General features: G+C 38.8%; 1 protein-coding gene across 2 annotated transcripts; it reads left to right on the top strand.

Moving 5' to 3' along the window:
• Positions 1-147: 147 nt before the first annotated feature.
• Positions 148-23,630, top strand: syngr1b (synaptogyrin 1b). 2 transcript variants are annotated; one of them, XM_019253788.2, is made up of 4 exons: positions 148-684; positions 15,648-15,885; positions 18,489-18,628; positions 18,911-20,194. In XM_019253788.2, the coding sequence occupies exons 1-4, from the start codon at positions 583-585 to the stop codon at positions 19,010-19,012; spliced, it is 582 nt and encodes a 193-aa protein (XP_019109333.1). In that variant the 5' UTR covers positions 148-582; the 3' UTR covers positions 19,013-20,194. The 2 variants fall into 2 exon arrangements, with proteins under 2 accessions (XP_019109333.1, XP_010737392.1); XM_010739090.3 differs by lacking the exon at positions 18,911-20,194 and adding an exon at positions 21,453-23,630 and having other exon boundaries at positions 152-684.
• The last annotated feature ends 1,616 nt before the right edge of the window (positions 23,631-25,246 follow it).

Genomic DNA, 25,246 nt, shown 5'->3' with positions numbered 1-25,246 from the left:
TTTACTCGTCCACAAGGGGAGAAACAAAAAAAAACAAAAAAAACAAACAAATGAGAAAGCGCGTGACTCTTTGTAGCAATCATGAGAACACGCGCGCGTGCCCCAGTCATAAAAAAAAAAAAACACGCGCGCGTATAGATGAGGAGCGATCATCAGCGCGAGGCGTGACAACAGAGGCGCGTTCACGTGTTCACCACCGGTGAGAGAGAGAGAGAGAGAGAGAGAGAGAGAGAGCATCATCGACACACTGTCACACAGCTTCCTCCGCCCGGATACCGAGAGAGGACAACAGGGAATTTAGAGGTTAAATTAAAAAACAAAACAACTAGAGAGAACACGGGAGGCCGAGGCGCCAAGGAGCCAAGGAGACACGAGCATCCATCCTTGCAGCAGCTCTAACAAAAAAAATAAATAAATACAAAATTTAAAAAAAATCGGTGATAGTAGTAGCAGGAGCAGATTCAGGGATTTTCCGTGTCTGTTGCCCGGTGCTCCACACACCCTGTGCCTTTGAACCAGCAGCGGGGAAAGAAGGAGGGGAGGACCACAGAGAGAGGAGGCTGTGCAGAGAGGAGGAGGACCATGGAGGGGATGCAGGCATACGGAGCCGGGAAAGCCGGAGGAGCCTTCGACCCTGTCACCTTCTTCCAGCAGCCTCAGACCATTCTCCGCATAGTGTCGTGGGTGAGTGAGAAAAATGACAAAAATATAAGTTTGTTCCTTCTCAGCTACTGAGTCACTTATAAATAACCTTGTTTACACTTGCATGTGTCAAATGTGGATCTGAATCACCTTCTTTTTATTTGTTTATATATAAAGGGCCCCAGAGAGGATTCATATCATATCATATTCACATAAATAATAAGATTCCTATGGGATTACAGGATGTCCTGTTTTATTAAATACCAGTATTATATGTCACATTTCCATTGTATGTTTATATTACTCAGTATGGAGTTCATATTAGGGTGAAGGCCAGAACAGGCCCTGATCTCTGTTTATAACAATTACTGTCCTCTCCTCTGATAATATTCAGTAACTGTTGTTTTCTAATAAGCCTAGTGAGAGCACATAGGTACACTCAAAGGATTTCATAACAGATAATTTCATAATAACTGCCCACCGTCCCTCCCCCTCCGTCCCCTTAGTGCTAATGAAGAGGGAAAGCAACAGAAGGCACCACTTTTAGGAAAGATTGTAAACAGATGGCAAGAAAAGTGTCCAAAACTCCCGGTGGCCACACCATCCATAAGTTGTATTTTATGGGAATCATGACACCATTGGAGACTGAACATTTCATATAAACATATACAGTATTGTAAGGTTACTATGAACTGAGGACTTAATTCTTTGTTCAGTAATTGTGGCCTCTAATACGAGCTTAATTTGGGATGAAGAATACAGCCATGCCACCAATGGAGATTTTTAAAATAACTATTATTTTATTTATTCATTTTTTGTGTGTGTTAAGCAGAGTCTTTGCCCCCACTTTCCATTGTCTCTCTCTCTCTCTCTCTGTGCATTCATGTTTCTTGTTAAATAAAATATATTTGCCAATATGTAATACAGGCTGAAGGCTACAGTGATTTCTCATTTACCTTCTCCTCATATGACAGTATATGGGTGCAAAAGTATTCTATGATGACGTTCACTCATATTTTTACACGTCACACATCCAGACAGATCTTAGACTGGCATGAAATCATAGTGTCTCTTCCGGTGATTGTATTCTGTCAAATATAGTCATACAAAACTTGTATTTTAATGGTGATTACATCAAGCAGGTTGCGTTTCCTGTGTCCAACCCAACAAATTCATCACCTTCTTTACACTTTTTCATGAAGAATGTGTAGAGTTACTCTTCCAGTTAGCTGGTTTTTGTGAAATGCACACAGAAAATACTGCCAAATACAACAACTGTAAGGAAAAGTCATTCTTTAGCGTCCCCACTTTACAGTAGAAAGTCACACCGTTCAGATTATTTGTTATTTATAGAACTGTGTCTGCATGTCCTTAAGTAAAAAAATCCAAATACATTAAAAGGATAAAGAGCCAGGTGGATTTATGTGGATACATTAAAAAATACTTGTTCAGTAATGTCTTACCACCATGCCACGTTGAAATGGGGTCATAAGAGCTGATCTATACGTTCAAGTCAAGAATAACAAACACTAAAGGGAACATTTGTTTTTGGTGTTTAGAAAACAGGCCAAACTAATGCTTTGGGTAGTTTAATATCACCTTGTGTTTGGAACAGAAAAAAAAAATACTTTATGCATAGTCGTTTCACTTCTTTTAGTAAAAAGTTGTAGTTTTAACATTAAGTATTATAAAACTGTCATCCTATTTCTGTCCCTTGTGACTAAAGCAACAAGTGTGACTGATAGTAAACTTAACGCTCGCATTAAACATGAACTGTGTCATTCAGATCTAAACAATAAAATATGTTGTGAGCTCTGAAAGCTTGTGAAAGCGAGTCTGTGTGGCTGTTAGAAGAACCATGAAAGACTTTATATTCATGTGAGCGTCAGATTTTTCTTACAGTAAAGACAGGTCTATGTAAAGATGCAGTGTATCATTCATATTAATGTGAGGAAGCATTTAGTCGTTCTTTACTTTTAATTTCATATTGATATTTCTCATTAAATACATTTTTCTGTAGATACGCAATGTGACATGTCACAATGTAATCGTAGTAGTAATGGTCTTATCAGAAAATAGTGTCAGTTTAAGATGTCGTGAAACAGAGAAATAAGGCGTTTTACAGCAAGTGTTTGCTTTTTTTTCCAGAAATGGCTTAAACAATCATCAAAAGTGGTGAGCGATAACATATTGTGTTGCTCGACTGATTGATTAATCCACTAAATGTTTCATCGGTTGTGTTATTTTTATGTTCCACTCCTCACTGCACCCTTTTTTTCTGCACTACATTAGACTTTGAGAAATACAGCACTGTAAGATATGGTGAAAAAGACAAATCTGCACACATTATGGAGTGACTATTTGGGCCCCCATGAGATACCTTGCCCCCTAGGTGTCACCAGAGCAACAACGTGTCTCCATAGTAACAGCCACAGCCTGAGTTGTGATGTTTTGTGTGATGGTGTTAAAACTCAGTTTGCTGTGGATTGTGGGGGAGGAAACTATTAGCACTTATAACATTTGATGATGAGGGACATCAGATATGTGTGTGTGTGTGTGTGTGTGTGTGTGTGTGTGTGTGTGTTTTACAGAGGGGGAGCCGGGGCATACTTGTGCAAGAGAGAGTGAGACAGTTTATGAATGGTGGTTGAGGGTTCTCTCTGCCCACCGTTGCCTCTCTCTATCTCTCATTTCTTCTGATGACCTATGAGGGCTGTATGTGGAGGTGGTAATAATTGATTTTGTGTGTGTGTGTGTGTGTGTAACCACCTTGTGTGTGATCATTTTCTAAATTAAAAAATGAATAATGATAATTGAATTGAATCATTTAATCAAACTAAACTCGTTCAGCATGTCTTGCAAAGTTGAGAGGACACCTTTTGGCCTTTGGTTTTTACTTTTGATCTATATTTAAATGAGATGATATCAAAGCTTAGATCATTCCTCTTTGTTCAGCTGCTGTTCAAGGATTTATCACCAACCTAAAAAAATGTATCAAAGCCTTATCAAACCAAATCCTGTGTCTGGTTCTGCTTTGTATTTTATTCCACTAAAGAAGCAGCTTTGTTTTCAGATACTGACATGTTAAAAAAGCAGAGTTCCTGTCGGTGCACTGCATGAAATTGAAGATCAAAGTTCACATTTAAAGGTCCAGTGAGTATGTTTTAGCTGGCTCTATTTACAGAACAGAAACAATTATTATAATATGCATAGCTACGTTTTCAATGGTTGATGACGATAACCTGAAAATAAGAATAAGTCGTTGTTACTTTATAATGAGCCATTTATATCTAAAGAAACTGCGGTTCCTCTTCCAATAAGTTCACTGTGTTGAGCTGCAGTGTTTCTACAGTAGCCCAGAACAGACAATCTAAACACTGGCTATAGATAGAGGTTGAGGTAAGAAGTTCGCAATCAGCAACTACAGTGCTAGATGACACTAAATCCTACATGCTTTTACTTTAAGTCTTTTTCCTTTAACCCTTTATTTAGCACTAATGCAAAAAAAAAGTGGTATTTGCTCACTGTGTGTGATTTTCTTTGGCATGGAAAGAGCAAACATTTGCTCACTTTCAGTGTTCCTGTCTGTTAACAGCGATAATAACATCTACCCGCGTCTTACAGGTCGCTTCGTCTTACAACACTTTTTTGGAAGATTTCAAAACAGACTTATAATCAACTAATATTTACAAGATGATTAACGGTGAGCTGCTGAAGAAAACTCTACTGCTTTCTTATTTTCTCTTTCATTGAAATGCTCCTGCATAAGTGGGTGTTTGATTCATTTGTGATGATGATGATGAGCATTTCAGAGGTCAGGAGAATTTGTAATTAGTGACTAACTATTTGATATTGGCAACACAAACACACACTCTGCCGTGCAGCACATTCTGTCAGCTCCATGTAAAGCAGGAACACACTCACACACAAACAGTCACAGTTTGTTAGTGCCTACATGTCGGAATTCAGACACAGTTTGAAAACTGTTTTAATCTATGAGTTGCATATACGCGTTGTATAAATGTTTTCATGTGTTTGGATTTAGTGAATACGCATGTAAAATGGCATAAGCCTGTCTATATATTTGCATTAAAGATTTACAAATGAGCCTGAAGTAACACCCAGCTGTCTGTCAAATAAGATTGTTAATCTCTGTTGGTATTTGGCTGGTCAGTGTCAGTAAGTCCCTAACCCTTCCACTGATTTGTCAACATACTGGAATAGGTAGTATTGTTGACATGTGTGGTAAACCTCACCCAGACAGTACTCTTGTTTTTTCTTTGGTTTATGTTAAGTTAAAGTAAGTTTGTTGTTCTTCTATGTTTCGTTCATCTGTGTTTGCACTCCCTGAGCACAAATCCGATTGCAATCCCTGTAACTTTAGTTTATGGGTCAGGGTAGAAATGTGGAAATCTGACAAAGAAATGACCCACTGCAACTAGCCAGTGCCTCCAGAGTCATATTTGGGTGAGCAGGTCCCACAAATCTCACAGAAGATGTTGGCAACACAAGTTTTTGTGTGCAATGGATTGTGCCAGGAGCAGAAAATCCTATGCATGCATGCAAGGTTTTGAAAGGAGACATATTACAGACCTCAGACTCTGAGTTTACCTCCACTAAATATTTTAGGGATGGGAACACAGTCAATGATGCAACATCTAAGTCACTATATCCGTGTGTTTGCAAGATTTAAGTGCCTATTTGAACTAACAGACCATTTTTGATGTTTCCTTTTCCTTATGATTGTTTTCATTTGTGATTAATCTGGTGAATATTTCCTTGATTGAAAATCTAGAAACTTGCGTCAACTGTGTCATCTGTCCAGTGGACGTCAAGTCTGCATTCATATCTTTGAAAGTCACAGTATTCTTGTGTAGCAATACAACTGAAGTACAGATGGTGTCGTCTGTGATGATTATGATAACATAGACTTGATGTTGTTAAAGAAATCACTCAAAATACTTTGTTTGCCGAACTGATTGAACAGCGTGTTTGCACTCTAAACCCAGAACAATGGCACAGTAGTAAAACTACACTATGGGCCAAGGGATAGTGATCAATCAGTATGCAGTGCACTTATAATCAATGGAAGAAGCAGTTTTGCATTCAGACAATAGGACTGGCAGACGGTTTACAATGATGAAGAGAGTGATGAAGTCAGGAAGTTAAAAGAGGAAAGAATAGGGTGCTGTTCCCAGACGATGTGTCATTGTCACTGTAAAGAATTGCCACAAAGGGTTCCTAAACCTTTGATCAATAATGACGGGATTTAACAAAGAATAGGTTGGTTATTATCAAGTCTACACTGTAGAGATACCCAGAGTCGATCCTATGGATCAGGACCTGTCTGGACCGTTTTTTTTTTAAAATCGATCAGCTAAATAAAGAAGATGAAATGCCGATCTTTACTTTACTCAACGCCTTTACCTGTTAGAAGTGCAGCACTGAGCTTAACCACAGTCGAGTTCTACATTGTGAGCATTATGCTCCATATGTGAGTGTATGAATATAAAAAAATAATTTAAAAAGTGCTGGTAGCCTACGAGTTAATCTAAACTGTGACACCAAAAAAACAAAAACAAAAAAACCACAGATTATACCTTGATAATAGGCCAAAATCAAAGGCTGGCTGTTGTCTTATTTGTGTACCTTTAATCAACCAAAGATCATTTATGAGGGAAGAAGCTCCATTGTGCTCCGCTGCACAATTTCGAGTGGACTGAGTTGTAGCTTGAACAACTTCGACGGAGTGATACGTCTTCTCAAAAGCTGTCATGACACATTGATTCCGGGAGTCACATTGTCCCAGTCAGCCTCAGTAATTAAAGCTGATTAGCTTAATGTTTTTGAGCCAGACCTTCAGTATTTTGATTAAGCAGCTTGTAAAAAAAGAAGCTTGTAAAAAAAAAGGAGGTGCGCTAAATTCATATTTAACCAAAAATTTTAAACGTGAGTATCAGCGTTGGCAAATATCAACTATTAAAGGCTTTGATATAGGTCAGGGCCAAAAAACAACTTGATGCGAAGAACATGAGCTACCACTTGTAAGCACACTGCTATGGCTCTTTAAGACATCTAGTGAAATTGCTCTTTAAGCATGATGAACCTGTCATCCTGGTCAAAATCACATGCACATGTGAGTGAGTGATTACTGGTCCAGATTGCAGTTCTAGTCTCTCTTGATTCGGTTATGCTCAGCATTACAAGACTGACGAACCGTCTGTTTCCTTCCAGAGACACAACCTTGTTTTCTGGAATCATCTGATCTGATCTGATGTTCTCACTAATTGAATCCAAAATTCAAATGGTGAAATGAAGCGAAGAGAGAGGAGAGTGTGTGTGCACAAGTGTAAATGTGTGGATATGAGTGTCGCTGTGTCCTGGACTTGGAGCTTATGTCTGTCTGTCTCATTGTGTACCCTTGGTGCTGCAGTGGCTCTCCTTGAATTGTACTTGGACAAGGTCTCTTCTCTCTCTATCACTCTCTCTCTCACTTTCTCTCACATTACATGAGCAGCTGCTGCCATGGTGACAGCAACAATCAGGTATGCCCAGTCCAGGCCAACGTGCTGCAGCAGACAATAAACCCACACAGACACACACATTCACACACATACACAGTATAAAATATCCTCCAGCAGTGATCCTGTATTATTCAGCAGTCAGGATAACTCATTGCTGACTTGTAGTGAACATCACTTCTCTCCTGTCACACTCTCTCCTTTTACATGTTTTACTAATAATTCACTGCAGTTGTTTTCTGGCCTTCTGACAGCAGCTCAAACACAAATCTAAGGTGCATCACTTTGACTTTGTTTCAATGGTGAATCCAGTTACAATCTGTCTTTGATCTAAAGTCTTGTCTCAGTAATGTATCTATCATAACACTTGGTGGATGTGATTCCTTTTTTCCAGCGTTGTTGTTTTGAAGTTTGAAGAACGTTGCTGCGTTTAAAAGATGTCTCAAGCGATCAAAAGCCTCGAATACACATATTGCAAAGGAACTGATTCAGTGATCACAGTGGAACGGGGCCACAAGTGAAACAGAGAGAAAAACTTCTGATTCTATATCTTAGAAGACTATTTCTTCCCTTTCTATTTGCTTTTCATTTACATGTTACCAGATTGGTGTTTTACTATAGTTTGACATTAGAAAAGAAGAGGGTAAAGAAAAGGGGTTGAGGTTGGCAGGTTGAATGCTACTAATGTGTCAAAATGCTCCAACCAAACCAGTATCATCTAAAACCTCCATCCCCCTACATCTTCCAGACATTGATACAAACACTTATATATAGACCTGTAACTAAATATTTAAAGATAATCAAAACACGCCTCAGTTTTCTATATGAGCCAGAATAAACCACTTCCCAGCTTTGACCCACGTCCACTCCAGAAAGCAGCAGCTCATTTGTCACATTCCCTTCATAGATCGGCTCCCACTGTATACCATGACTACGTCTTCTATCTATATGATGAGTCAGCGTGTGTGGCTGTCAATTGATACATGTCAGTCAAAACAATATACTATGATGCAGCTGCTGTGTTAGCAAATCATTTTTGGTTGCTCAGCCTTGACCCTAAACTTATGTTTCTGGACTTAATCATAGCGTTACATATAAGAGAACACTCATTTAGAATTTAAAATTTCACTTTCATAAAGCAAATAATCTGTCAATGCAACAGTCTGCCTATGTACTGATACATATGGACAATTCCCCAAACAAAATTGAAATCAAGTTAAATTATTCACAGTGTGGATTAACACTGTCAGTGAAAATTAGTTTCATAAATTGGAATATGACAATTTGTGCTGCAAATCTGTCGAAGACTCTGCAAAGGAGATGACTGACTCACCTTTTCAGTATTTTTTCCATGGATGGTATTTTGTTTATTGTTCGATTGTGAACACTATGTTGGAGGCGGCAGTCCTGGACAAAATTCAGTGCTAGGCCATAGTCTGATGTGTCCTTCTGTGTGTGTGTATGTGTGGCAAGCTCAAATACAGGATTTTGTGTAAGGTACAGTGTGTGAATACCGGGCTGACATGAGGCCTGGCTCAATTGTCTGGTCTTTACAATGGATCCAAAAGGCCTTTCAGCCAGCACAACAGCAGCTTTAAATCATTCACAACCAGCCAGACTGGACTGATATGATTTAGACCTATCCTGTGGCTTAATTGGCAGTGTGTTTGTGTGTGTGTGTTGCATTTTACAATTTTGTTTAATTTAGATTTAGCACAAAAAAAGGAATGTTTGACATAGAGTAAGAAAGGAAGATTCTGAAGGAAGCACATGTATTCACACATGCATGCACACAATTTCCCAAGCATGCACACACACACACACACACACACACCCCTCTGGCAATCGGCATCCTTAATGTGCAATTTGTAAGTGACCCTCTGATGGTCACAAGATCAGAAACCCACGTGGTGTCCTTCACAGTGCTCGCTTTCAGTACCACCCGAAGCCTTGTGATCTGTCTACGGATCAGAGAGGAGAGGGAATGTGTACACACACACACACACACACACACACACACACACACACACACACACACACACCCACACACACCTAAAGAAGTCAGATACTGACTGAAAAGAGAAGGGGCGGGTGTCAAGGAGAGTCATATATGAAACCATATCACATGCTCCACTTTCCACGGCTCCTAAGCAAGAGAAGAATGTTCAAGTGAACGAGTTCAAGTATTCTTGTATTTTTGTGTACAATTCAGTATTTTTAGTTTAGAAAGTATTCTTAAGTGTATATTTGCATCTTGGTAGAACGACCAAAGTATTCTGTGCTATGCAGTTGATGTGCATGGGAAGGACATGCTCCTGCTGAATTTCTTCTAGCAGCCGGAGAAAAAGCACAGTAATTCAATCCGCCCCCCTGCCATGTGACAGCAAATATAATTTTGACCCTGAAGACGATGTGTGTTTTCAAACCCTACGAACTAGGTCATGCCAAAGCGGATCCTTATTTGAAGGAAGTGTGTTTGGTGTTTGTGTCACTGGAACAGGCAGAGAAAAAGACAGAGGAGTGTGGAAAATAGAGGCACAGAGAAAGAGATAATCCCCTGGCGGTGAGTTTATTTCCCACTGGAGTTTCTCAGAGGAGCATCACGAAACCAAACTGTGCCACACCACTAAAAAACTAGTGGCCCTGCAGGTCCTGCTGTCCTTGTTAAAAAAAAATGAAAAAAAGTTGACATAGGTAGACTGAAACACTCTGGACTCCAGTAGTTCACTTCGGGAAGCAAAGTGCTAACACAGTAAATGTGTTTTGTAGGCATTTTATGTCTTCATTAACAGGAAATTAGGCAACAGAGATGAACTTCTGGTGCCCAGGAGTCTGACAGCTGCTGGGACGAAAGGATATGAGGGACATAAGAATGAACCTTCATCCTAATCAAATGCAAGATGTTTTCAGAATGATACTAATTGATTTATACAAACAGACATGTTGGGCTTGTGCAAGCTAAGTCAGTTTCAACAACTTCCAAATTCTGTTGTGGACCCCTCCTTACCCTTCAAGACAAGATATTCTGCCTTCTGCCTAGCATGCGTTTATCATGTGACCATTCTAAGCTGACAGAGCATTCTCATAACGACATCATGTGATTCACTGACTTTGTGTTTCCCTGACCTAAATCTTAAAGAAAGCCGGGCCATGTGAAGCAGTGGACAAACACGCTAATTTTTCTCTCAAGAAACGCTCGTGGGCAGAGGCAGGGCCAGTAACGAGGGGAGATGGGAGAAGTCGAGAGGGTGGGAGCGAGTGATGACGCAGTCAGTCTAAAAATAGCACCGCCTCCTTCTACCCCACAGCCCTTCCCTTCGCCTGTCCCCTCTGCAATCCCTCCATCTCCTTCCTCCATCCCTTCATCACGTCTCTCCTTAATGAAAAAGACTGCAGGTGGATGGAGGGGCGGATTGAGGTGTTACCATCCTTGTTTCATGGGGAAAGGCGTGCACGATGCTGAAGACGGAGGAGAGAGCAGAGAGGCAGAAAGGAGATGGAGGGATGGCGAGGGAAACGGAAAGGTTGCGTCTGCTTGCTAACAAACAGCTCCAGTTTAACATCAAGACTAAATGCCAACTCATGTTTCCTCTTCACATGATGTTGAAAGTTGTAGATCTCCGCTCAGTTGGTCTTTAAAGTGTGAATTAGTTTAAATGTTGAATGTTTTTACAGCCTCGTACCAAAAAAAGAAATTACCATATATACATTAATATAGTACTGGGTTACTTGTGTTATTGCTGATTAATGCAAATGGTTCATCAGATATTGAACCTCACTGTCTGATGCATGTCTCTACATATTGACAACAAGCTCAGACTGGACTTGAGAACTGCTCAAGAGAGCTACAAAAAAGATGATCCCTTTACGAAAAACATTTCTAAGGAGACTAACAAGTCTTAGTTTCAAGCCAAACAGGTAAAACAAAACCTGCCAAGGTAGTATTTTTTTCCACTATATATTATATAATTGCATAACATACTATATGTTTAAATTCAGAATGTTGTTCTTTTGGTTTATGTGACTTTATACACTGTTGTCCATAAAGTTGGAATCAAATATTTTTACCTCTTCTCATGAAATGACTGTGACAATGTGATTTATTCTTGATAGTAAAATTGTATCTTCTCGAAACTGTATTGATTAATCTCTTCCAAACATATGACAGTGAAAATGAAACCACATTTAACCTGATGTGTATGAATAGGAGTAAAACGAGGAATGTGTCTGGAAACAAAATGATTCTAACATTATGGGCAACAGTGTATATATAACAAAAAGTTGACTAAGGCATCTAAATGCTAACGCAAGGATACTAGAGTGCTCATATGCTTAAATCTTGATATTAGCATTTTAACAGTAACAAATTAAAATTAGTTGTGCAGCCAAGGCTGATGGGAATGTGATTAAAATTTCATTCCATCCAGTAGACCAGTACATATGGAGCCACAGCACTACCACAGCATACAGAGCTTTTAGTTTCATTTCTGAAGGTGCTCAAAACAATTGATTTGACATTTAGTCTTTAATGTCTTTCTAAATTTGTCTTGGACATTCAAGAGAACAGACGTGGCATGTACCATCAAACTACAGTTAAAGTGCCGTATCACACACGGATCTATAAGCACCAAAATATGCACACGAATTATATGCACACTATTTCCCTGTGGGGATTAATAAAGTATTTCTGATTTCTAAAAGATATTCCACACTCACCAATAAGAGCACTAAATATGAACGCACATGCACACCTCACTCATACACACACACACACACACTTTACTGATTACTGTTCAGTAGTTTGATTGATAGTAAAGCTAAAAATTACACCTGTTGAACTTACAGTTTGGCAAACTGTACCTTCTGCCTAAAGCTCATACCACAACATAAGGTTCTGCTTCCTTATGTTGTGGCTGTTCAAATATCTCCTAGAGGGAAGACGCAACAGCATGTTAATTTTTGGCACTTACCAATATATATCATATATTATAATATTTTTCACAGCTCCTAGTTATTGAATAGATCTTTCTCAGTCTTAAATGTGCATACAGTAACACATCTACTGGTGTTAACTGGGCCAGCACTGGGAGAAAGCTAAGTATGCACAATTCCATCAAAGACAATACAATAGTAGAGCAAGATGACTTGATTTTCAACCCCCCCTCACACAGACAAATGGACTGAATCTCGGGCTTATATTCTGGTTCGACTGACACTTCAAATCTTCAGTAGTTGGTGTCAGCAATGAAAAGACAGTGGAAAGAAGAAAAGCAAATAAAGAAGTGTGGAAGAGAAAAACTGTGCTGTAATTCCCATTGTGACGGACATCCCTGTTTCCTCCCCGGCCTGGTTATTGGCCTTCATGGCCTGGACTGTCAGTGGATGTGCAGTCTGTTGTGTGCTCTCCCTTTGTATCGCTGTCATTTGTCACATAAACAGACACACAACAGCTGGGTAAACCATCCAAGCAGCTCACCAACACGAGGTTTATTTCAGGCTTTCTATCTCTTTTTTACACTCTCAATCACACATTCAGAATCCATCACTCACCACAGCAAATCCACGCGCAGGCTGCAGACAAACATAAACACACTCAGCCTCATTCTTATCCAGACAGAACTAGTTCCCTGGAGGTTTAGTCTGAGGGTTTGTCAGTTGGATGGAGTTGTCTGATCCACTGCTATCAGCTGAAGTACAAAGTAGACTGCTGCACTGCACTACAGGGTGGACTACTAACACGGTGTGCGTGCTGTCTCATATTTATACCCTCAGAAATGGCGTTTTCTGTAATGCACTGTTTGGAGGAGAGGAGAGGAAAGAGGGATTAGACGGTATCTTAGTAACCTGCTCCGGTTATTGGCTTCATTTTTGTGCCGAGGCAAAGGTAGAAAGCAGAGGAGAAGAAAACAAAGAAAGGAGAGAGGATGAAAGGAGAAAAATGCTTAGGGGCATATAGGAGTAAGGGGATCAGATCATAGCAACTTCCTAATACACTATGATTTACTCCATTTTGCTGCTGTCCACGTTAATACCCCCATCTCAGACAAACCAACCCTTTCCAACATATTTTTGCAATAAGAAAAATAGGCATTACATTTCAACTCGCCATACTGTTTTTCAGACGGTTTGTTTAACAGGCTGCAGATATTCATGAGTCACAAGAGGGCCGTGGAATCCAGCAGTCAAATTAAACACGGAAGTAATTCCCAACATTAAGTTAGTCAAAAACAATACACAATACTTAAATACGGCTTATGCTGTATGTATTTTCAATGCTTATACAAGTGCAGTATGGAGCATGTCGAGTTACTTTTCAGCACATGGTAATGCATTAGTATCACATACTGTGAAGAGACAGCATGGTTTATATAAAGTTCCCATATAGGTTCAGGATATTTATGTGATTAAAGCCTTTTTTTCAAATTTTTGATTTGACTATGATCAGAATATTTTTCTGTTGACGTTTGTTTTAACAGTGGATTTTAAATGCTACCACTAGTAAGCTTTAAAGCAGCAATAATCCATGTTTTTGGATGTAAAAGCAATGTGACAAGCTCAAAGGAGTTGATGGATTTTGTTACCTTTGAACAGAGCTGTTTCCTCATTTCCAGTCCTAATGCTACACTAAGCTAACCCTCCCTTGGCTGTAGCCTGTAGTTGAACAGACAGATCATAGAGTGGTATTCATCCTTTTCATATAATCTTGGCAAGTAAACAAAGTGGGGTTTTTTGGGGGTGAGAGGCACGCTGGACAAAGTCGCCAGCTCATCACAGGGCACGTAGAGACAAACAACCATTCACACCTACAGGCAGTTTAGAGTCACCAATTAACCTATTAAGTGAATGTCGTTGGCCTGTCAGAGGAAGCCGGAGTACCTGGTGAAAACTGGGGAGTATATGAAAAAAGAAAGGCATATTCATGAAGAATTATCCACACAGAGCGGCCCCAGCTGATGTTTGAACCACAAACCTTATTTCTGTGAGGCGACAAATTATTCAAAGATATTTATTTATTTTAGTTTATGTAGTCCATGGTCCATGTGTCCGCAGTATAAGGAAGGCTAATTGGTGATAGCACAAAATGAACAGATACATGGAATGGTAAGCAATAAATAGATAATTTATGTGATCGATTGTAAATTCAAAAGCAATTCACAAAATTGTATAAAGCCTATATGTCCTCACTGACCTGAAATAACATTTTCACTAAGTATTATATTAATTATTCATATCACCGTTGTGTGCTCAGTATCTGTCATACTAAATTGCAGAGCAGCAGAGAAAGGCAAATTTTTCTGCAGTCAAACTCCATTTTTGAAGAGAAACCCAGAGGCACAATGAGCAAAACTGTTTGAAAAAGACATGAGGGATTATTCATAAAACTGCCCTGCAGGATTGTCGTGACATTACGGGCTGAGAACGTCACACTGAAGCATTTAATATTCATAAATTACTACAGCAGGTGGTATTCTTTTGGGCTGTGAAGGGCTTTTATGAATTATTACAAAACATGCAAGTGGAGAACAGGGTGGGGTGTCGGTGTATTACAATACTGAGCCTGGAGTTCAGATTAGTTAAATACACAGACATTCAGGATCAGAACAATGGGATCATAGCAAGCAGACTCCAGTCAATATATACTTAATAAAACTGTTTTAAAAAACACTGCAGTGAAAGCAATACAATTATAATAAAGGTTTTCAGTGGGATAGTTTCTGAGATTATGTAATATTTTCTATCATAACGTATATCATAAAACTATTTTAAACTGAAGCCATTTTATTTTTAGCATTTATTCCATTTGTCTTATGACTTAGTGGAATTAATTATTCAGCAATGTTTTCTTTTGGATTTTGTTATTTTGCTGGTTTCAGCTTCTCAAATGTGAGAATTTGCTGCTTTTACCCCCCTTTTGTCTTCAGGTTTAGGACTGTTGTTCAAACAAAATGAAACAGTTCGATGATTGATTTCTGATATTTTATCAAGAAACAATTGAATAATTAAGAAAGTAATCGCTGGAATAATAGAATAATAATTTTATTCACATATTAATGGATTAATGGATATTCTATTATGAGTTGTTAGTGTCCCCAAATAAGCAAATATAATGTCAGACACTATGAAACATCACATAAATGGTTACATTTTTCTTTTCATAGAATACTGTCATTCATCTTTTGGTAGTATTTGGTTTACCGTGTAACACTCCACATTGTGTAACATAAATTTGACAAATTTCACATGCATGAATTGAAGTCTGCAGCACACACCAAGGAGTGTGAATATGATAAAATATAAAAGTGCTGCTTATCTAGAGTGTGGGTGTTGGGAAATAGGACTGGGGTGTCTCCTCACATATATGAAGGTACACTAATCAAAAACAAATCTCCCCCGCAAAATTTCTATCAATGTTATCGTCTTTATTCATGTTCTTTTGATGGTTGTTATTCACAGTCCTATCCCTTCTTCTCTTCTCCTCTGCAGCTCTTCTCCATTGTGATCTTTGGCTGCATCGCCAACGAGGGCTACATCAACCGTCCCAATGAAGTGGAGGAGTACTGCATCTTCAACCGCAACCAGAACGCTTGCAATTACGGCGTCTTCATGGGCTCCATGGCCTTCCTCTGCTGCATGGCCTTTTTGGCTCTGGATGTCTACTTCCCCCAAATCAGCAGCGTCAAAGACCGCAAGAAAGCAGTGCTGGCTGATATCGGATTGTCAGGTAAACCAATAAAGAAAGTATATAGTGTAGAAGCATGCTGTTTCTATACAGACACCTAAATATAATACATATTGTATTAATAACATTTATTTATGAACTTGTCTACACAAATACAGACTGAAATAATAACCATGTAAACCTCAGCCAAGGACCCCAATGACAGAAAAGATTGCTGTCATTGCTACATGTCGTTGCTAAATTCACTTCCCATATACACTCTACAAAAGAGTGAAGCTTCTTCAGAGTAGGAGGCAATATTCACTGTACAGCATGAACACAGAGAGGTATGCATGAACAGGGGTATAAAAACACTGCGTGCTGCAAAACTGATACAAATGAACCTAGGAAAAATCATTTCACGTGGAATAGTCCTTTGGAAATGGGCTCATAACATATTGAGCAGCTTGTATGGGAATAACATTTAAAAGCTTATAAAATAAATTACTACAAGGCAATTACAGAACCTTTGCACCGAGGCAGTTTTCTAGCTTGCTGCACCACCCAAGACATTACAGAAATACATGACCACAGATTTACCCCAGAGATTAATTTGGCCCAAGTATTTCACTTTTATGGAAATTTGCTTCTATGGTTGAGTACCATTATCTTATGAGGTTGCTGTGGCAACCATTACAAAAAATACAGCAGACACAACAGACTGCCTATACTGTAGTTGGCTGCTGATTTTCAGTATATTTGGCATTTTACAATCATTTGAGTCTATTGAAGCAATGGTAATTGATGGATTATTTGTGGCATTGTTGAGTTTAATATTTTTCTAATGATAACGACACAGTGTTATGTAGGAATGTTAGAAAAGGACATTCGTTCTGAAATGAATTACTGCTGCCTTAAAATCATTTGTCATTCATGCTTTCCAGTGGTACATTCACTCCAAAGAAACAGTCTTGTGACTATACAGCTGATTGATATTGCTGCTGTTGTCATACAAATATTTTGTTTTATTTTATAAATTATATCAGGTAATAAGGATGACAGAACATGTTTTATTCCATTTTGCCCAGTCAGATTTTCTCGGCTTATCAAAAGCCCCAAAATACCCCACCCTCAGGGTGGGTCTATAAAAAAAAAAAAAAAAGACATCTCAGAGATTGCAGAGATTGGTAGTTCACAACAAAAGGAGAGGAGGTGTGAGAAGGATAATAAGTAGAGGAGTACTCTTCTGGCACTAACAAGCCTCTGAGACATGCTGCTTTGGTGCTTTGGTGTCTCAGCCAGTGGCTTCCTTTCCTTCTCTGCTGCACTGCTACTGCAGTGAACTCAGACATGATGACAAGATAGTCAAGTGTTGAGTCAGTTAATGAGGCCGTTCCTGTCAAATACAAGATTCTCCTTCCATATTTTCATCACTCATACACCTTCGGTCTCCCTTTCTTTTACCCACTATCTGTATGTTGTAATATGAGATGCTTTATACCTTACTGAAACAAGGACATATCTGGTACATGTATCCTGATTGGACCTGGATGTTTCCAATCTTCTGTCCTTGCCAATGCAGCACTTTCACCTGCAGTAGATGTTTGAATCCCCTTATCTTGAGTCAACTCTAGTTGCAACCAAGTGGCGACCTCCATGGATGTGAAATAAGCCAGTTCCTAGAACAGCCATTTGAGGCTGGCCCCACCTCCACCAACAATTTAGATGTTTGCCCATTTTTAGATTATCTGGGAGGCAGCAGAGGAAGGACTGTCAAGTTGGTGGCAGCCAGAGCCACCACGCTTTGAGTTCTTCTGAACAGCTCTTTGGAAGCATCACAGATACAACATCCATCTTTTTATACTGTCAGTGGTTGCAACAACTGGCCAGAAAGATAGAACTGTTTCTGCTTTGAGGTTCATTTGTGCTGCTTGTCTTCTCGTTTTATATGTGGCATTCCAAGAGTCAGTTGTTGGTCCATTGTCGTTTTCATCTGATCTATACGCTCTTTTTCACTGTTATGCTGATGATATACACTTTAACTTCATTTAATTAGACACAATATTACATTCCCACAGTCAGAAAAGCAACTGGAAAAAGATCATTTATATTTACTTTAGTCTGGAACAACCTACCTTCAAACTCTTGGAAATTCATCGCATGGGGTTCAACCTTTAACATTTCAATGTGTAAATACAAAAAAATAATTTCCGCTCTTGACCTCCAACTGGAACTACTTGTTAACAATCTGGGTTTGTCATCTCATTCTGTTTTAGAGGAAATTAAAACATTTGGGGAAATATGCTCATTTGCTTTCTTTCAAAGACTTTACATGAGAAGATTGATGCCACTAACATGTTTGTACTACTTCCAATCTTCCAAACCAAACTACAAGTTTAGAGTACAGACATGAGATATAAATCGAGTCTTCTAACTCTCAGCAAGAAAACAAGTAATTACATTTCCCAAAAAGTCAAAGCATTCTTTGACCAGTTCCTAACCTGACTGTTTTGCTACACAGAACTATCTGAGAAACCATCCTTAGAAACTGTTGGGAAAATGATCACTGCTTCTACAAACAAAAAGGTTAAAATGTTATATCTCTGGTGGTGTTACACTTATGTCACTGTTTTTAATGCGATCTCTGTCCCTGTCTTTCTTTCCAGCGTTCTGGTCCTTCATGTGGTTTGTGGGTTTCTGTTTCTTGGCAAACCAATGGCAGGTGACCGAGCATGAGGACAACCAACTGGGAGGGGACGCTGCACGTGCAGCCATCACCTTCTCCTTCTTCTCCATCTTCACCTGGGTAAGAATCTCACATCTGATTATGTAACAGTACAACACAACATGACCTAACACCTGGGATTAGGTGATGATGGATAGTTCTATGGATAACCTAAGAAGAGTGAACAGCTAAGATTGTGGATCACCTTTCAGTTTCTTCTTTTCTTGCCAATGAGTTATTCAAGATGAATCTGCCTTGTCTACTGTTCCTGCATCTTCTTTTTATGTGGTGCTTTGATGCATGTGGATATGTTGATTTGTATATGTGCACAAACTCATAAGCGTTCGGATGTTGTTCCAACAGGGTGCTCAGACTCTCTTCTCTATGGAGAAGTTAAAGAATGTGTCGTTTGAAGAGGAATACATCAAGCTGTTCCCCCCTCAGCCCACTCAACCTTTTGTCTGACTCTGCTATCTCTTTTTCCTCTGCTGCTTTAACCCCACACAGCGAGTCCTACACAGTCCTGTTACTTGACTGTGGCTGCACTTGTTTAAGGATGCCCAGTAACATAAAATAGTGCTGGAGTGTGTATGGAGTGTATTTGTAATCCAGCAGTAAGAAGAGCAATTGTTGCCAGTAAGACGTTGCTTAAACTTATTTCCTGACCAAAGTACATTACAAGGATAATGTATGTGTAGGTGGGTTGATTCAATTGTTGATCAATATGCATGACTCAACAATTACTTCGCCAAAAGCTGAGATTTCTGCCCTTAATCACCTACTTAAATTCCTGTAATCCGTTTTGGAATGAAAGCTTCCTGCTCACAGGAATTTTAAAATGCTTGTTACACATTCATGTCGAAGTCCTTTTTACATTTTTCGATAGAAAAACAAGGTAAAGAAAAGCATGAATACAAAATGTTTCTTTTGATATATTTGGTCATTCATTTTTAAGATATTAACCAACAGAAACATTTTGATGGATGCAGACACATCTGCCATGTGATCTACTGTTTTGATTTTTGGACAGTTTTTATTTCATATTCAAAGCTGGCAGCTCAGCACTTTTCTGCTGATGTAGCTAGATGTATGACAGGTACACACTCTCCCCAGCTGTAGCTTCAGCACCAGACCTGGAGCCCTTAAACAAGTGTAGTCTTAATTTATAGAACAGGCCACCAACATCTCCTCATCATTAACAAGAAGGTTTACAGACTGATTCTAAGAGTTCAGAGTTATTAAAGTGTCGGTTTTATATGAAATTAGTTTGTTTAAAATGTGACTTCTTCAGTCTTTATGTTTTTGTACATTCATCAGAGTGCATTACTGATTTGCGTTTGTGTTTCTTTTGGTTTTTTATTAAGCTACAGGCTCTATAACTTAATAGTTCAACATTTTGGGAAAATACACATACTTGCTTTGTGGCCAGGACTTAGACGCGAGGATTGATACCACTCACACATTTTAATGTGAAGCTTGAGCCAGCAGAGGGTTATCTTAGCTTAGTATAAAGACTGAAAACAGGGGGAAAACAGCTAGGCTGGCTCTGTTTGGAGGTAACAAAATCCCTCTACCAGTGCCTCTAAAGCTCACTTGTTTAATTTGTGCGAAAGCGACATGGTGCAGTGTTGCGTGGTGGAGGGGAGGGGGTTGGGGGGGGCGGGTGACATTGTATAATGACTGGCAAGCAATAACAAGCAAAATGATATAAGGTGTTGATTAATGTACATTAGAGGTCATTATTGTTATCTTCTGACCAGAGCCAGAGCTAAACTAACTATACTGACAGGCGTTAAAGTGGTATCAATCTTCTCATCTAACTCTGCCACATGAAATGAAACTGTTCCTTTAGTTCAGTTTTGTGTTTCAAAGTTTTCCCCCCGTGTAACTCTTGATGCACATCCATGCTTTCCATTTTATTTAGTTTAGTAGGTAGATTATTAGTTTTTTAATATTGACTTCACAGTTTAAGCAATAGCTTTTAAGACTAGTTAGTTTTTATGACTGAAGAATCCAACTGTTCTATTAGATATTCATAGGACTTTTATGGCTTGTAGCCGTGCATGTTATTGGGTGATAAATAACTTTTATTGCATGAATGCTATACTGAAATATCCCAAAATATTCAGGGTTCACTCTGCAAATTGTTATTTTATCATACAAGGGTGCATACAATAATAGCAAAAAAATCTTTTCGAAAAAAAAAATGTATTGACTTGTTTTCATAGTTTGCAATCGGCCCAGTAAAATATTTGATGGAGACAGAGTGGTGTACCAGACTGAAAGAGTCAACAATGACAGATTCGATCAGTCTGCCACATCTGATCGAGCCGAGATACAGCAGTAAATAAAACCATCGTGAAACTTCCTGGCACTGAGAGCTTGAATCATCTCTCTCTGTGGTTGTGTCTTTCTCTCTAAGTGTCTGTATGTGCTCTTCGTGCTTATTGCGTCTTTGGCTTTCGTCCACTGTTCTCTTGAAAGATCCCTAATTATCTACAAAAATGAGACTTGTGGTATTTTACAGGACAGGGCCTTGGCTGTTTTAATAATGCACACAGACACAGTTTAATTGCTTGGTCCCTATCCCGCTGTGGATTGGAGTGGAGCTGAAGTGGTGTTTCTCATTATGGAGATGAACAATGGATAAATAGCCTTTTTGCACTGCTGCCTGTAGAACTAACTTGTTCTGACTGACTAAATGACTTATATTATCTAATAAGCTTCACAAGGTTCCTAAGCCAACTAATCAATGTTTCCTTCTCTCTTTGTTCTCTCTCTTCTCCCAAACCCTCTGCTCTAACACTACTGCATCTCTGCTTCCCCCTCTATCCATTTCTCAACACCATTCACCCATCCTATCTGCCTTCCTGTCGTCTTCCATTTCCGATCCCTCCACCTCAAGGCGGGCCAGTCATTCCTGGCCTTCCAGAGGTACAAGTTGGGGGCCGACTCAGCCCTCTTCTCCCAGGAATACACGGACCCCAGCCAAGATGCAGCAGGAGCTCCTTACACCTCCTTTGGTGGGGATGACCTGGAGAGCCCAGGAGGAGGAGGGGGGCAGGCCAACAACGATGGAGCTTTTGACGGCACCGGCGGCTACCAGCGTCAGGACTACTGAGATATTAGGGATGGGGTTATACTAGGGGGGGGGAGGATCTGGGTCAAGTTGTCTGTAATTCCTAATTTAGAGTTGAGTTTGTATCGTTTCTGTCACACTAAAAATCACTAGGTCAAAACTGACCCAGTTTGGGTCAATATAACACCGATGCAACACCAGTACCAATGGGTATTTTTGAGACACAGCAAGCTGATGTTTTACCTTAAAACTGTCACAGATCTATTAAATGTATAAAACAATGTGCATATCGAAACTGCAAAGGATGCACATATTATTGTTAGTAGTACCAAATAGTGACACAAGTTTAAAAGGTAGATTATAATAGTTTGTAACCATAATATTTTTTTAGTTTGGTAAAAAACAGTAATAACCCTAACACTGGGTCAGTACCACTCATTGCTTTGTGTTGTGTTGGTGCTATGTCGTTTTGACCTAGTAATTATTAGTGTGTACATGCAACACTTAATGTGTTTGGTTGGAGGAAGAAGTTAGCGGATTTCATACCTGTGACATTTCAGTTATCGGGCTGATTTCCATCTGTTTATTTGGGAGGAAAAGCAGAATTTATATCTAGATCAGAAATTGTTGGCTATGTTATCGATTCTGGAAGGCACAGGTAACCTCTAAGGGTCGGACAAGATCTCAATTAGGTGCGAGTCTACAGTAGAACAACAGAAAGGAGTTCACAACATCTATGGGAAGGGGTTGTGGGATGGAGAGAGACACTGGGTGCAGGTGAAGATAACAGGAGGGTTGGAATCGTTCAGAGGTCAAGCCTTTTCAGATATGGTCATGTAGCAGATCGATGCTTGTGGCCATATTGCCTTCATCTTCTGAGGTCTGCTGTCAGTCAGCGAAATGACTGCGATCAGTGTTAATTAAAAACACACACACACACACACACGCAAGCACAGGTTCACAGTGCATCGATTTTTAACAGACAACACAAGTTTCCGCTGACAGAACTCCTCTGAGATATCTGGCAACTAATCCCCACAACTGTATCACAGGCGCCTGTTTGTGTGTGTGTGTTGAAAGGTCTCCTCCGGGTTTTAATGATGTGTGGATGTGGGACAGTGTGTGTGTTTTCTTGTTTCCCAGAAGAACCAGCTTTCTTCTTTCCTCGATTGTTGCCTTAGTGCTGACTGCCAAGCAAAATCCAACGAACACAGGGCAACGTATATACCCTACTACATGCGCAGTATCTCAGTTCTCTTTCAGCATCTTTAGAGTGAAAGCATAGCTAATTGAATTGTGTCTTGTTTTAGTCCTTAAGCTCGTAAAAAAACCCAGAACAAAACAAGCATTTGTCATCATTATAGAGCATCCCAAATGACAGGTCTCATATCAGCAGGCCGACAGACAACTCACTACACTGAAGAAATGCAGGTTATTTATCGTTTTTCACCACTTTATTTCAGCAAATCTACAGCTGAGACAACCATGAACATCCTGAGTATTTATGAACATGCATTGCTCCATTTTCTTAAAGTATATCTATCTCTCTATAAATATATGTAAATCTATAATTCAGTATATTAGAGTGTTTGAAAAAAAAAGATTCTGCTTTATTTTAGGGCATTATGCTAGTTCTATATAAAAAAAGAAAAGACAAAAGAAAGAAGATCTATGTTCTCTTGAGTGTTATTGTGACGAGATATATGGTGAGGTCCATGCCTCATCCTTTATGTTGCTTTCAGGGTAAGGAGATGTTTTTATTTTGGAATAATAATACTAACTATAAAAAATACAGCAACAAAAAATGTGACCAAATTATCAAAGTATATATGCACATATATATACTTTATACTGTACAACCGTGTAGACGTAGAAATGTGTGATGTTCCTTTGTGAAATCTGTTCAAGAGCAAAGTAAGATTTAAGAAAAAGATTGTGTACAAATGTATGTTTTTGATGTGTTCGATTTTAACCAATAAAAATAAAGAAATGCTGAGAAAGATATGAATGACTGTTCTGGGAGTTTTGGATTTTAGCTGCATTTTCCTCTGTCCTCGGTTATTTATGATTTTTAATAACCTGCTAAGATACAGTAAAATAAATCATAAATTCATTTAGCTTTTGAGCTCCAGACTCAAGTGGGGGATACAACAGATCTACTATATATTCTTAAAAAAAACATACAGTAAATGTCTATGAATTGTTTGTACATGAATATTTAAGTATTCTCTACTAATGCAAAGTAACAAAAATATTGTACACATAAACTCATTTCAAGTTTTTAGTTTTTAGTTTAGTGATACTGAGCAGCTGCAGTGAGACAAAGAAATGTGGCACATGCCTCCCTCCACTGGTAAGAATTTTACCTACAGTCTAAACTTCTTTTGAAGATTTGACAATGTGAAGATGCCCGGGGGCCAATGCTAACATTTTAAAAATAAAAAAAAATGAACAATAAGTTACATTTGTTTTTTGTTTTTTTAAATGGCAATGTCACCAAAGTCAGATAACAAAGAATAAATTATATGCAATACGTTAAACTTGCATGAAGTTGATACAAATCTTCACCTCATGTTCATTCTAAACATGACTTATTATGAGTAACGCAAAGTCTGTGAACATTTAAGTTTAAAAGGTATCACTCATGTTCTTCTCTTTAACAAGATCATTCAGAAAGTAATACTTTGTGTCACATCTACAGGTACATGACACCAGCAGTTCTGTCCTTAGATATTTAAATGCTTCGTTACGTAAACCCAAAAAAGCTTAATCTTTCAGCCATACATACAGGCCATAAATAATATATTTTAAAATGAAGATTTGGGCCACATGAAATCTGACTGCGGGCCGTGATTGGACCCCGGGCCGTACTTTGGACATCCCTGGCATATCATTTAACTCTTGTCATGCCTCTTACTCACTCTGCTGATCAAAACAGTGGATTGCATAGAATAGTAAATAAAACGAATTTATTTATTTATTTGAATTAGATTATCAGATTAATGTATTCTTATTAACAGTAATATACAGAGCACAGATTATAATATAATATAAATGGTGGGGCTTCAACTTCTAATGTCAAGAAGAGCAAACAGCCACCAGCAGCAGTCGTTGTTTACTCGTGTAGTTACGAGATGAAGACACACGGTGGCGATGTTGTCAAAGAAATCCAGCACAAACCGGAAATGTTATTTATTTATTGCATAAATTGACTAAACCAAGAGTTGTTGGTTAACTGTATTTTATTGTGATAGCACAGAAGAGAGGATTTATCATCTAATAATTAAAAAAATAAAAATCTCGAGTTTGACAAGAAATCATATGGATGTGCGGAGATGCATTAAAGTGCTGTCAGGAATTTAGCACACTATTAATTATTATGCAAACCTGTTCATTAAAATGCTAAATATAAAACGCCACAAGACGAGAAAGGCGGTGGGATATTTAGGGAAAAAAAGAGATGAAGTGAATTATACGATTCTGAAATCGTTTGAGTAAAACACAAACAATTACCAAGCTCTAATTTAAGCATGTTTTTTTTCCTGTATACGGTTACTTACAGTGAATTATCACAGCACCCACGAAGGATATCGTTTCAGAATGTTTTCATTTCGACTGAA

The sequence above is a fragment of the Larimichthys crocea genome, chromosome X, assembly GCF_000972845.2.
Source record: "Larimichthys crocea isolate SSNF chromosome X, L_crocea_2.0, whole genome shotgun sequence".
NCBI lineage: Eukaryota > Metazoa > Chordata > Actinopteri > Sciaenidae > Larimichthys > Larimichthys crocea.
Note: the sequence above shows the minus strand (reverse complement) of the source record. Positions and strands in the feature narration are given on the sequence as shown.

Coding starts and splice junctions, on each gene's coding strand:
- syngr1b (XM_010739090.3), top strand. CDS start 583: ATGGAGGGGATGCAGGCATACGGAGCCGGGAAAGCCGGAGGAGCCTTC. Junction 15,886..18,488: donor GGCTGATATCGGATTGTCAG/GTAAACCAATAA, acceptor CTTTCTTTCCAG/CGTTCTGGTCCTTCATGTGG. Junction 18,629..21,452: donor TCTTCTCCATCTTCACCTGG/GTAAGAATCTCA, acceptor CTCCACCTCAAG/GCGGGCCAGTCATTCCTGGC.